Genomic DNA, 14705 nt, shown 5'->3' on the forward strand with positions numbered 1-14705 from the left:
TCATCTCTAAAGTTCTTCCTCTAAGGTCCTCTGAAAGTTGTTTTGATTGAGGCCTGGTGCACATAAACAGATCTTTGTTGAGAAGACCAGGCTCTGTCAGTAACCTGACTTTGTGTGTCTTTTTTATAGGACAGGGCACCTCTACGACTCACACCTCTAACCTCATCTCATTAGCTTTTGTAGAAGGCATTACGCTAGCACATACTTTTTTGAACCTGGACTGATTGTTTAAATGGTGTATTCCATATTGCTGAGAAGAAGTACAACTGTCTGTGTGTTATTAGTTTAGGCAGATTGTGTTTGTCTATTATTGTGACTTGGATGAAGATCAGAACACATTTTATAAGCAATTGATTGCAAAGAATTCAAAAACTCTTTCTTGTAACTGTATGATTCCCTGATCCAAATCTGATCTCAATTGTTGTTAGCCATGGTTACACATTTCTAAGTGTTTCAACTTCCTAATTATAGATACCAGCATTTTCCATTCTACTAATCTGTATTTCATATTTCAACCATTTTTACTGTCCCTTTGGACAACTAGCTAAAAGGTGAGGGTGTGACAAAAGTGACAGTTTATCCTTCAAATCATCCATTCTTACGCCATGGCAAAAGTGAGCATAGCAACAAGACACAAGATGGTCATCCTGTATCAGTAAGATATCTTCCAAGCAGAAATTTTGCAGCAGGCAGGAGTTTCACAATGTGCTGTGCAGGCTGAAGAAGCACAAAGAAACAGGCAACATTGAGGACCAGTAACGCAGTGGTCGATCATGGAAACTATCTGCAGCAAATGAGAGGTACATAAAACGAATGACCCTTCTAAATCGGAAGAAGTCCAGCACTATTGACTCTGAGCTCACAGAAACCACTGGCATCCAAGTACACCCCTCAACAGTCTGGAGAAGTCTTGTCAGAAGTGGTCTTCATGGGAGAGTTGCTGCCAAAAAGCCACTCCTCTGAGGTGTAAACAAAGCCAAGAGACTCAACTACATACAAAAACACAAGCACTGGGGTACTGAACAATGATAGCAAGTGCTCTGGACTGATAAGTCAAAATTTTAAATGTTTGGTTCAAATGGGAGGCAGTTAGTTGAAGAGCTAGAGAGTGTTACATGTCTGCAGCCAACAGTGAAGCATGGTGGAGGTTCCCTGCAGGTTTGGAGCTGCATTTCTGCAAACTGAGTTTGGTGATCTGCATTCTGAATGCTGAGAAGTACAAGCAGATCCTTGTCTATTGCAATACCATCAAGGAGGCATCTGATTGGCCCCAACTTCATTCTGCAACAGGACAATGACCCTAAGCACATGGCCAAGGTCATAAAGAACTACCTTCAGCAAAAAGGAAAAACAAGGAGTTCTGAAACAGTTGGTATTGCCTTCACAGAGTCCTGATTTCAACACCATCAAGGCTGTTTGGGATTACCTAGAGAGACAGAAGCAAGCAAGATGGGCAAACTCTGCAGAAGAACTGTGGCAAATTCTCTAAGATGTTTACTGCAACAACTTACCAACTGATTTTCTTATGAACTGCACAACTCTGCCTGAGAGAATTAATTCAGTTTTAAAGGCAAAGGGTGGTCACACCAAATATAGATTTAATTTTAGCTTTTTACTGTTTGGTGCTCTTTATAGTAATTTTTTGATATCTAGAAACTTCTCATTTCATTATTTTTGAAAGCATCTGTGCTTTACAGAATCTTTTTACATGTGCCTCAGACTTTTGCACAGTACTGTGTGCATGTGTGTATTCATATTATGTACATACATATATATGCAAGTGTGCGCACACAGTTTCCAGTTATGATGAAAGATTATTGACCATGAGTGTTAACTCTCTTTTTTCTCTCAGTAGATAATACCTGACCAACTGATTGTTCCAATGTTTTCGATTTTCATTTCTTTATATATGGAATTTATGGTACAATAATATTGTCCACGTTGAAGTAGATCACAGGTATTTTGCCAAGGAATATGAAATTAAAATTCAGTAGTGGATTTCAGGAGACATCCCCCCGTTATATCCCCCCTCACAGTCCTCGGCAGCCCTGTGTCCACTGTGGAGAACTTCAGGTTCCTGGGAACCACCATCTCTCAGGATCTGAAGTGGGAGCAGAACATCAGCTCCATCCTGAAGAAGGCCCAGCAGAGGATGTACTTCCTGCGGTTCTTGAGGAAATATGGTCTGCCTCAGGAATTGCTGCTGCAGTTCTATACTGCAGTCATTGAGTCTGTCCTGTGCACCTCCATCACTGTGTGGTTTGGAGCCGCCACCAAGCAGGATAGAACCAGACTACAGCGCACAGTGAGGTCTGCCGAGCGCATCATTGGAGCCTCCCTGCCCTCTATTGTGGACTTGTACTCTTCCAGGTTGAAGAAGAGGGCAGGGAACATCATAAAGGACTCCTTCCATCCTGCGCACGGACTGTTTGAACTGCTTCCGTCTGGTAGGTGCTTCAGATCCCTCCAGACTAAGACTAATAGGCACTAAAGTTTTTTCCCTACTGCGGTCATTTTGCTGAACAGTTAACTGTCGGCTAACTATTACTTGGATTGCACTACTTGTATGTATAATCTATATTTTCATTTATATTTATCATTATTATTGTTATGAGCAGAGAGACAACATCTGCCGGAAGTAAATTCCTTGTATGTGTACAGGTACTTGGCGATTAAAGACTGATTCTGATTCTGATGTTTGTACCTTGTGTTATTTTGTGGTCAATACAGATTAGTTTGGGAAACCCAGAGCTCATATGTTTTTTACAGAAGTCATTTGGTAACCTTGCACCTAAATATTCAAAAAACATTTATTTTTATTATCAAAGTACGTATATAGAATACAACTCTGGTATTTGTCCTCTCGCAAGCACCCACAAAGCAAAGAAGCACCATGGAATCCTTTCAAGAAAACCCCAAATACCCAACACATGCAAAAGAACAAATTTTGCAAATGGCAAAAAATAATCAAACGACATATAGAATATCAAACATCACACTAGGAGTCCAATAGTATTCAGTTTAGTTCAGATCAATGCCATGCTGGTAATCCAGTGCAGGCTGTAGGGTCATTCTTTGCTGAAGCACCCCATTGCACATCCACCCCAATCAAACCACTCACAAAACAAAAAAAAAGAGTAACAAGAATCCAGATACACATGCATCATGGACCTAAGTCCCCTAAAATGAGTCCACAGCCTCACCAATCAATCCTTGCAATGTGGGTCTTCCTCCGACAGCAGCTAGCAAGAGGAAGGGAAGGACTAGTCCAGGGGTCAGCAACCTTTACCACTGAAAGAGCCACTTGGACCCGTTTCCCACAGAAAAGAAAACACTGGGAGCCGCAAAACCCGTTTGACATTTAAAATGAAATAACACTGCATACAACGTTTTGTTTTGCCTTTATGCTATGTATAAATAAACTATAATGTGTTGCATTTATGAAATTGATGAACTCCTGCAGAGAAAACGAAATTACATTTCTGCATGCAACAAAAACATTTTGAACTCCGAAAAAAAGACGTTGGGTTGAAGGTTACTTTTAAGTAAAATACTCAACGTCTATTTGAGTCCTTCTTGTATTTATGAAAAACGCCAAACTTAAATTTGCCGCCAGCAGCAAACCAAAAATAACGTCAGCCAGCTGTCAACCTGAAAAATAAAAGGACTATTTCACTGAACAATGAAAACATATGAATATACGTAAAATAATACGCAATTAAAATATTTATCATACTTCTTCAGGTTGACTCACACCTGACAATGCAGTCGTATTCAGTAGGGATGGATCGATGCTTAGGGGAGTGACCGGGAAGGATAATGTGTTTTTTTCCTCTCTGAACTCACAGAAGCGTTTCCCAAACGATGTTTGCATTGCGATGATTGCAGAATGTAAATACTCCGAATTTATCATGTCGTGACATTGTTTGAACTCTCTCAAATTGGGCAAGTGAGACAATGTGCCTTTCTGTAAATCTCTGGCAAGCAACGTCAACTTGCGCTCGAATGCAAAACATCCTCCAACATGTGCAGGGCTGTACGTCCTTACCCCGTTGAAGAGCTGTGTTCAGCGTGTTCAGGTGCGCTGTCATGTCTACCATGAAGTGTAGCTTTTCCAGCCACTCTGGCTGTTCCAGCTCAGGAAAGTTGAGCCCTTTGCTGCCCAGGAAAGTTTTCACTTCTTCCAGACGCGCGACAAAGCGTTTCAGCACCTCCCCTCTGGACAGCCAGCGATAAAAACACGTTGTAGCGGTTGCTACACGCAGTCAGTAAACTGCAGTCAAAGATAGCTTTATTCGAACTAAACAGCCTTGCTTTTAAGCCTCCCTCAACCCGCCCCCCATGGGCGCGGATGCTGCAAAAGACACGTACTCACAAACCCCCGTAGGCTATCTCCCTTAGCCTGAACGCTGGCTAATTGTGAGCCGGTTCGGATGTGTCAGGAAATGCGTCGCCACAACGTCTTATTTAGATTGTACAAGATCACCATAATCTTCAAATTTAGATTTACATTTCAAAAACTAACAAACTAACATAAAATACATATTAATTAAATACTGACCATGTAGCGGTGTGCTACACGCAGCGCTAAAATTACGACACGGAGTCGGTAACTGCAGTCGAAGGAAAAAAACTTTATTCGAAATCTTCAGCCTCACTTTTAAGCCTCCCTCAACCTGCCCCCCCCCCCCCCCCCCATGGCGCAGAGGCTCCAAAGCTCTGTGCTCGCAAACCCCCGTAGGCTATCTTATTGTGAGTCGGTTCGGATGTGCCAGGAAAAGGGTCGCCACAACCAATTATTTCCCAAAGCAACAGGGAGCCGCAGCACAGACGTAAAAGAGCCACATGTGGCTCCGGAGCCGCGGGTTGCCGACCCCCGGACTAGTCAAACACAGGCAGACAGCACCCAACACCTGGTGTCCTCCAGTCTTGCTCATGCCTCAATCAGAGAGAAGCAGTGGAGTCAATTGTGGACTTGCGCTGTCTCTAGGCAACACACTATGCGCCAAACCTCACTGAACTCTGTCAGAGATGGCAAAATGCAAGATCATTCAGGGCCCAAAACAGCTCATTAATATGTAAATCACAGGTTCCAATCACACACAGCTTAGTAGTAGAAACGTATTTGAAAGAAGTAGTAGTGAAAAAATAGTTTTGTGAATTGTCTGCAGGGTGTTGCTATTGATTGTGCTGTTCGCTAGGACCAACTTGTTTCTGATTCGAAGTTTAAATGTTTTGCTATTGCTGTGCATCATTGGTCTGCAAGAGGAGGGGATATTCTAAGACAGCATGACTGGTATAGGAGCTGTCTACTGCAGACAAGATGGTTTATGCCATTTGAAAGGAGTTTTTCACTGTCTTGGAAAGTTACAAATTGTTTGATGAGTAAGTGTCCTATGTAATTTCTCATTGGTAGACATGTAGAATTTGATAATGGGATGCCACTGAGGCCAGCAGTGCTCCAAACTTAGAGGTGACTATTTATTATTTGTTGATATCAAGCAATTTTTACTAGTGTATTTCAATCTACTATAAATATTTCTCCAACAAAGGGTGATATCTAGTTTGTGAGTGCATATGTGAACTGTGATAGTGATATTAATTAGAAAATCTCCCTTAACGTTTTTATCCTCAGAAGTTCAGAAAAATAGCCTGTAAATTCAAAGTTTAACAACTAGAATTGAGCTGGGCACTCACAACGAGTGCACATGATGCACTTTTTATACTTTCTACAGCAGTTACTTAACAGAGTCAAATATTGTAAATACTAAGAGTAACAAGTGCTAGTAACTCAACTGAGCAAAGGTTTCACCCTTAACCCTTCCATTCTTTACCCCAACATGAAATTTGTTCTTTGCTCCTCCTTCTCTACCCTTTTATCTACTGAATGCTTTCAGGCCTTTAGCTTCCATCTTCTCTTATTCCCTCCACCCCCCCCCCCCAATTCTCTCTCCCCCATCCCCAAATTAGGCAAGTAGTTGAACTTCTTTAAATGACAATTCTCCCATCTGATTGCACAATTTCCTTAACAGGATTGGACTGAACAAATCTTGTTGCCCAGTATCATACAGACATCGTTTGCATTTTCATTTCTGCTGTATACTCTCCCACAAAGGATATTTCCAGCTGACTTCATTTTCACATTGTGCTACTCCCCACTTGCACTGTGTAGCATTGCCAGCTATGGTCTCCACTGGTCACGTTTCTGCATTTTCATCTGGCTGCTTTATCCCTTAATCAACGCAGTTAGCTTCATTCTTTGAATTCCATTTCTTTCAATGTTTTTCTTCCATTCTCATCTCTGATTCTTCCATCATTATTCTTTTATCCTGGTTAAATGGAAAACGTATTATTATTCTTGATAGTGAGTCTTTCAAATTCAGAATAGCAATGAGCATTTGCAAAGGCACTATAGCCAATTATATAGGGTTCTGCGATAACATGCTAATTCATGCCAGGTATGGACAGGAACCTATATTAGTATATTCAGAGGATCAATTGATCAGTATTAGTGACGTTGCAATGACACTCAGCAGAAAAATTGAAAATTATGAAAACTATTTTGAGCAGTATGTTCAGAACTTGTAATTTAAATACCTGCTGGCTACTTGAGAGTGAGGAGAAGGCTTAAGCTTTGAACCTGTTGTGCTAAAGTTGAACAGCAGCAGCACCTAATGTAGGGGAAGAAAGATCAGTAATGCAAAGGAGATGAGTCCTACTGAAGGTAATGTAATCTGACATTACTTTTGGGTGTGATTTCAGGTACCAGCGTGTGATCAGAAAGTCAGAATGTGTCATATTTATGACACAGGAAGTTAAATAAAACAAACAAATTTGGGCCTCATCCAATGATGTCTTATGATTTCCACACTGCTCAAAACAGGTACAAACATTTGCCTGCTATATCTGATGGCTGGTATAGTGACTTAAATAACACTGGAATAGCTTCCCCAATATCAAAAGTAGATTTAACAATTGTAGATAAAAGGTGAACATCAATTCAGAATGTTTTGCAGAGCTGGGAAATAATACATAAAATTGCAGTTTGAGCCAGTTTATGAAAATTACTTGCATAATAGACTTTGATAGGTTCTTTAAATTCTTGTTAATATGACCAAAGACTGCTGATGAGAATTGGCTCATTTCTGACAAGTTGTAATTAATTGCTACAGATACAACGTCTCTTACTTGGGCCGTGGCATTTTACAATGAAAGTACATGGCATGGATTCTTTAATGTAATTTGATGCTCAATTGAGGTGAAAGCAAATTATAAAAGATTGGCAATCCTTGACACTTCCAGCTTTTCTGTTATTTTTTTCCATGAGCTCTTAATACTGTTGTTTATTATTTTTACCTGATTGTCTCTGAACTGAGTTGACAGTTAAAAGTAAGTCATTTTTATGGATATTAGTAAAAACTGAGTATAACATTTTTCTTCCCTCAAGGGCATCAGTAGACCAGATGACTGGTTTATATAAGTCTGGTTCACACTTACTGTTACTGATAAAAGCTTTTTATTCTGTTTCTTTAATAAAGTGAATTTAAATTCTCTAGCTACCTTTTGTATTTTTGAACTCTCAGAATTAGTAATGACTTCTGGATACTATTTAATGGTAATGGTACCATACACAGTTTCTAGTAATACAGAGTTGTGCAAAAAAAAAAATTCCCCCACCCCCATCCAGATGAAAGATGCAAGATTGTGTGGGGTATAGATTGGGTTAATGCAAGCAGGCTTTTCCCATGGGACCATGAGAGGGAGTTTCATTCAGGGTTGCAAGAGTGTGAAAATAGCTGCCAGCATAAGTGGTGGATGCGGGTTCGATTTCAATATTTGAGAGAAATTGGATATGAGCGCTGTGGTCCGGGTGCAGCTTGCTGGCAGATTAATGGTTTGGCACTGACTAGATGGGCTGAAGGGCCTGTTTCTGTGCTGTAGTGTTCTATGACTCTAACCAAAGTACTTTCTTTTGAAGGTTTGCATTGGATCTACCCATACGAACCTGTGGCCTGTTCTGTCCTCTACTTTCCTCTATTGCCTATTGTGGATTGATTGTTGTGTTCTTTTTACTTTTAAGAGCAATTGGCATGGAAACGGGCAGTACGCGGTATTCGAGAGATGTGTGATGCTTGTGAGACAACACTCTTTAACATCCACTGGGTCTGTCGCAAATGTGGTTTTGGTGTATGCCTTGATTGCTACAGGATGAGGAAGAGTCGACCGCCGCAAGGTATGTGAAATGCAAAGAAACTTGTGATGCTGTGGTAGAGCCATTCCCTTCTAGTGCTCACACTTAGACCTAATTAGTTAATGTAAATTTATTATGAAGAAGGTATGATTGGTTACCAAGTGCCACGTGTGAAGGATCAATCTCATTGATAAAGCAGGCAACTTTCAGTAGCATTTCTTGTAATCTGTTTAAAGAAGTTTGTAAACTTCTCATGTAGCATGTTTATACCAGCCTGAGGTTTTTGGGCTTGGAAGATGCTGATATGTCAAATTTTTGCTGTAGTAAGGAAATAAATCTACTTGATCTGAACGGGGGTCCAGCATGGGGAGTGAAGAGGTTTATTCAAAAAGAGGGTTGAGGAGTGAGAATTATTTGAATTAAATTTAGATGCTTCACAATAAGGCAAAAGTAATTATTTAAAAGGGATAAAAAATAATGAAATCTGGATTATCCTGGATGTGGTGCAAACACCCCATGAGGCATTCATATGTGTTTGTGGAATTCTGACTTCATGATTCCATTTTGCATGGAGAAAAGTTTCTAAAAATTGCATTCCAGAAAGATAAGATAAAACCTTATTTATCCAGGAGGAGTTATTGTTGTAAGGTTGCTTAGTCAGAAATGTATACTTTAAAATGCAAAATGTAAATATTGAGGTATGAAAAAAAATGAAAACTGCATTTAAAAAGTAATAATGCAAAATGCAGATGTGCAATAAAATCATATACTTGAGAAGTTGTAGAGTCTTACAGCCACAGGGAGAAAGGATCTCCTGTGGCGTTCAGTGGTGCACCTCAATGGAATCAGCATGTTACTAAAGGTGATCCTCTGTTTGTTTAGTGTGTCTTGGAGGAGGTGAGAAGGATTGCTCATAATGCTCCGTAGCTTATGTAGCATCCTCCTGTCAGACACGACCACCAGGGAATCCAGTTCCACCCCCAGAACAGAACCAACCTTCCTGACAAGCTTGTTGATTTCCTTGGCATCAGCTGCTCTCGTCCTGCTGCCCCAGCATTGAGTCATAGAACATCTGCAGCACTGTACGGCAGACTTTGAATGACCTGTGCCTCCTCAGGAAGTACGGTTCGCACTGTCCTTCAAAATGTCTCAGAAGTGCAAAATAGTGGAGCAACGAAGAGAATGGGCAACTGCTTGCAGAAAGGAAGGAGGTGACAAGCATCTAGTGGGTTTGCTCATTAAAATGGAGAGCATAAAAGCATAAACAAATAACTACAGTCAGAAGAGTAATAAAGCAAGGAGAACTATTAATCTTGGGAATATGAGCAATTGATGCAGATTCCATGTCTTGGTGAAATATCTGTTTGTTTTCAGCTGGAATTGAAAGTTTTGAATGATAGTTCACCCTCATGGTGCCACTTTAAAACACAATATCAAATGGTGACAAAATCTGAAAAATGTGAGTAAGCCATGGTTTATTTAGGGTTATTCATTGGTTGTGGACACCACTAGCAAGGTCAGCATGTACTGCCCATCCTTAATCGCGCCTGAGTGTTGGTCTGTTACATTCAAATACTGAAATCTGAGGAAGATACCAGTGTCAAGAATTCCAGGATATTAACCCTAGTGATAATGAATGCATGGTTTCTAAGCTGGTTGCTGCTGAAGAAGTTTTAGTAAGTTACTGGAGTACATCTTATAGATCCTACACATCACAGTTAGTGAGCACTGAGGGAAGAAATAAATACCTAAGACGTTAGATGGAATAAAAATCAAGCAGGCTTATTTGCTTTTGATGATGTTGTTGTTTGCATTTTATTGGAGAATCACTTTCCAAGCAGAAAGGCTTTGGGATTTGGGACTAGGCAGTCAGTTTGTAGGAAAGTGATCCACTTAATGCTGGGTACCCAAACTACGACTTTGTAGCCAAAGAATTGATGTGATTGTTCGAGTTGGCACTGTCCTCAATAATATTGACGGCTGATTCAGTTATGGTGATCTGTGAATCGATGTGGGAAGTAAATGTTGGAAATAGTGAGTGTCTATTTTGTCTGGTGCAATATCTGCCGATGATTTGCTGTTTTAGTAACTGAAAAAATGTAAATTTCACTCTATATCTGCAAATATCCCCACTTCTGACGATAATGCTGGAAAGATGGGCATAGATGTTGTGAATGTACAAATGAAATACAGAGCATCAGATTTGGTTGGGAAGATGAGTTGAGATATAGCAACTGATTAGTGTTGGGACTTGCCATCTGAGGCACTCCGAGATGAAATGCATGGCAAAAAAAAATGGAGCTCTGGATGTTGGCCAGCTATTCCAACCAAAACTGCATCGAACAGCAATAGATGGAACAGGCAAGGAGAAATGGCAGAAATCCTTAAGAAAATAGTACGTGTGGATTTGTGGATCAAGGTACTGAAGTATAGATTCAATTCTGTTCTGATCTAGAGTACAGATGCCTGAGCATTACTGGGAATTCAGTAACGAGTCACTGGATTGATTCCTGTGAGAAGTATGGTTTAGCAATCTGGGCATAGAGTCTCAGAAAAATGATAAAAATTCATTGAATCAGATAAAACTGCAATTGAATGATACAGGAATGATGTTTCCCAGGGCTGAACAGGTGTCACAGTCTTAAAATAAGAGTCAGTGTTCAAGACAAATGGGAAAGAAAAAGCTTCTCCCAGTCTGTAGGGAATCTTCAGAATTCACTAATCGTGATAAGGCGACCCCTTGAAGTATTAAGGGGTATGGAGCATATTCAAGACCAGAGGTCCCCAATCTTTTTTGCACCGCGGACCGGTTTAATATTGACAGTATTCTTGCGGACTGGCAGATGGGGGGTGGGGGGGGTGTTCAAGAAGGGTTGTCAAATACGGGACACTTGTGTTTACTCCGAGAAAGACTACCATGACCATGAAGCCTTGCGCAGTCACCTGTGTGCGCATGCGTAACGTGTGCGTACATGACGTGCGCATGCGTGTATGTGCCGTTTTTTTCTCTACAAATCAGTTTTGCCTTGATTTTCCTGATTCTGTTAAGTGAAACTACACTGTACATACATTATTTCTACTTGATATAGGCTGTGCATTTATCATATCATTCCTGCTTTTACTATATGTCATTGTTAGTTTAGGTTTTATGTGTTATTTGGTATGATTTGGTAGGTTATTTCAAGTTCAACAGTGCGTGACAGGGAGTGAGGAAAGGTGCAGCTGACTCATACCGTTTCCTCGCAGCCGGGTAGCACATGCTTTGTGGCCCGGTGGTTGGGGACCACTGTTCAAGGCAGATTGTTAGAATTTTGTATATTGATAGAATCTGGAGTGGGGAAAGTACAGGAATGTTCAGTTTAAAAAAAAGAACTATAATCATAGTTAAAGCTTGGTCCTTGTCTTCCCTTAAAAGTGACTGAGTTCACTAGAAATTCTATTATTACTGGAAAATCTGTTATAATATCTCTTCTAAAGAAAAGTAAACTAATGTGTATTAATAGAACAACTGAGGAGCTGGTCAGAGTGGATTTTGACAGATATTCACATTAATAGTAGAATCTAGGGTCCAACCCTCAGAATAAAGGGCATCCCTTTTAGAACTAAGATGAGGAGGAATTTTTTCAGCCAGAATATTGTGTCTGTAGAATTCAATTTTATGGAATGTTGTAGGGGCTAATTGGTGTATTTAAGGCAGAGGTTGACTGGTTCTTGATTATTAAGATCGTTGAAGGTTACAGGGAAATGGGGTTGAGAAAATTCAGCCATGACTGTATAGTGTGGATACTGGATGGGCTGTATAATTTTTTTCCTATTGCTATGGCCTTATAACCTTCAAGAGTCCAGAAAATTGACAGTCAGTCCATCACTAAAGTTTGATTGTATGTAATTTAAAACATGAAAGATATTTTGGATGTGATCTAAGGTTAGTTTATAAAAACGTATTTTTATATTGAAGCTATTCTCCTTCCCAAGTGTTATGGGAATACTGTAAAAATGAGCACTGCAATATCAGTTCATTCTGTGTTGAATTGATTCTTTTTTTTCCTCTGCTTCTCAGTGGATGATGACAGTCTTGAAGATGAAGTTTTCTCTTGGCTGAAATGTGCTAAGGGACAGACCCACGACCCTGCAAACCTAATGCCAACACAAATTATTCCCAGCACTGGTTAGTATGTGATTTGTTTGTGCATGAAAAAGCTTACACTTATTTTTTAGTTTAAAGGATTGTTCTTTTGCTCCAGGTGACTACACATTTTTAAAAATTTCTTTGAACTGGTTCTTTATGCTGGCACATTCTCCAATATATTGATGTCTTAACTGAAAATTGCTTTAAAAGTTAATTTTTGTTTGGATAGTTACAGATTGTATCACTATGTTCAAAACTATATCTTATTTTGTGACTTAAATTTAGAAAAGAATTTAGCTTTTTTCATACTTGGCAAAATTCTGGAGGATATTCTTCCCTCCTGAATTTGTCAAAGCTGCTCTGATCAGAAGCAATTAGATAATTGGCTGTGCACTTATGATATCAGGAAGTCAAAAAGTAAAGAGCTGGTTAAAGAATATGTGTACTGAATGAAATTTGTGACATTTGGTAAAAATTTAAATGTAAAAGTTAATGCAGATATTGATTAGCAACACAGCTACTTAAGTTCCTTTCTCCTATCCCCACCTTGCAATGTGAATTTTTTTGAGGGTGAGACAGAGCTTTTTTACGCATAGAGCTACCATAATAAGTCATATTCGAATGTTAATTGTTCTGTGTAAACCAGAAAAGATTTTTTTTTGTTTCTTGCTGTTTTGTTGCATCTAACAATGGGATTTGGAGAGTGAGTTTATTTGCAGGTCATTGTTGGGTAGTTATTGTCAAATTTACATAACCATATATTAAAACCACCATTATTGTAAGCAGTTCCTTAAAAATGTGATAATTACTGGGATTTATGGTTCATCATTGAAACGTTCACACAACGTATGGGCTCACTTTCAGGAACTTTTCATCTCATGTTCTCGATATTTATTTGCTATTTATTTTTTGTATTTGCAGTTCGTTGTCTTTTACACGCTGGTTGAACACCCAAGTTGGTGTGATCTTTCATTGATTCTGTTAATGGTTATTACTCTATTATGGATTTATTGAGTATTCCCACAAGAAAATGAATCTCAGGGTTGTATATGGTGACATATACTGAATTTCAAAGGTTCAGAGCTCCAGTTTAATGTCAGAGAAATGTACACCAAATACATTCTGAAATGCTTTTTCTTTGCAAACATCCACGAAAACAGAGAAGTGCCCCAGAGAATGAGTGACAGTTGAATGTAAAAACCCCGAAGTGCCCCCTAGCTCCCCTCCCCCCACTGGCAAAAAAAAAGCAAGCATCAAGCGCCGAGCACTTAAGCATGAGCAAAGCAATAGCAAAGACACAGACTTGCAGCTAGCCCAAAGACTTCACGTTTCACCCGGTATTCGACATACCACAGGTTCTCTCTCTCCCTAATAAGGGAGAAAGAAGCGTTCCCATTTTCCCAGCAAGTGAGGAGACATAACAAACAACTCACTGGTTTATGATGTTAAAAGTCCGTTGTGTCACTTTTTTCAAACTCTGTGCTTGAAGATCGCAAAGATCCTGGGTCTTCAGGCCCACAGCAGTAGATTTTCTGACTCCCCCAGTGACACGCAGGTCTCCTGCCATGACACTGACCTTCGATCCACCCGTCTCGAGAGCCCCGAGATCTTAGGCTACTGAATTTGAGCCTGACTCTCAGGCCGAACCCTTGGCCTGCCGAACAATGGCCAGTTATGGAACCCCGAGAGTGGGTCCCAGTCTCGCAAAGAACTGAAGTCAGCGTGTAACTTCAGGTCAGAGTCTTCAAAAGAACCCTGAAAGGGAAAAATAAAGATATTAAAGATAGAAATAGAGCTGTTTCCAAAGATGCAAGCTAAGAGTTGCTGCTTAGCACTATTTTAACTTCGCTCTGCCTCCCAGGTCATAAATTTACTTTGAACTTCCCAGATATTAATTCTGTAATTGAATACAATCAATTTATCTGAGACCCAGCAGTTCATCCTTATTCTTTCAATTGTCACATCTGAAGGGGCGTTGAGCTCACACCGGGTAGATAGTATCTTGGATTGCAGTTTGAAACTGGGACTTTTGATCAGATCCCACTTTGCTTTGCCTTAAGCGGTGTTATTAAGTTTTGTGGCATTGTTGGTTATTCTCTGCACCTGCATCCTTTGCTTGATTTCTGAGCACGTGAGTATATCTTTGCTGTGACTTTATTACACTACACACATTACATTCTGAAGTTGTATGGGTTTTATTACTTGAGCTATATTGAGCATTCAGTGACTTTCAAAGGGCTTCATTAAGAAATATAAACAAGAAATTCTGGAAATAATTGGACAGAATGTCTAATGAAATGGAAAATTTTGCATTCTGGGTCAAGAAGTTCTGATGAATTGATTATCAAACTGGGGCATAATTTTTCTGCAGTTGCCTATACAGAG

The 14705-nt window shown here is 39.8% G+C and overlaps 1 protein-coding gene across 1 annotated transcript in view; it reads left to right on the forward strand.

The window, feature by feature from the left end:
* The window catches only part of LOC132405346 (lysine-specific demethylase 3B-like), a 124562-nt gene that overhangs the window by 64019 nt on the left and 45838 nt on the right, over nucleotides 1-14705 (forward strand). Inside the window, exons 13-14 of the mRNA XM_059990079.1 lie at nucleotides 8081-8233; nucleotides 12252-12359. Coding sequence (XP_059846062.1) covers nucleotides 8081-8233; nucleotides 12252-12359 — 261 coding nt within the window. The remainder of the gene's footprint in view (nucleotides 1-8080; nucleotides 8234-12251; nucleotides 12360-14705) is intronic.

The sequence above is a fragment of the Hypanus sabinus genome, chromosome 15 (genome assembly GCF_030144855.1).
Source record: "Hypanus sabinus isolate sHypSab1 chromosome 15, sHypSab1.hap1, whole genome shotgun sequence".
Classification (NCBI taxonomy): Eukaryota; Metazoa; Chordata; class Chondrichthyes; order Myliobatiformes; family Dasyatidae; genus Hypanus; species Hypanus sabinus.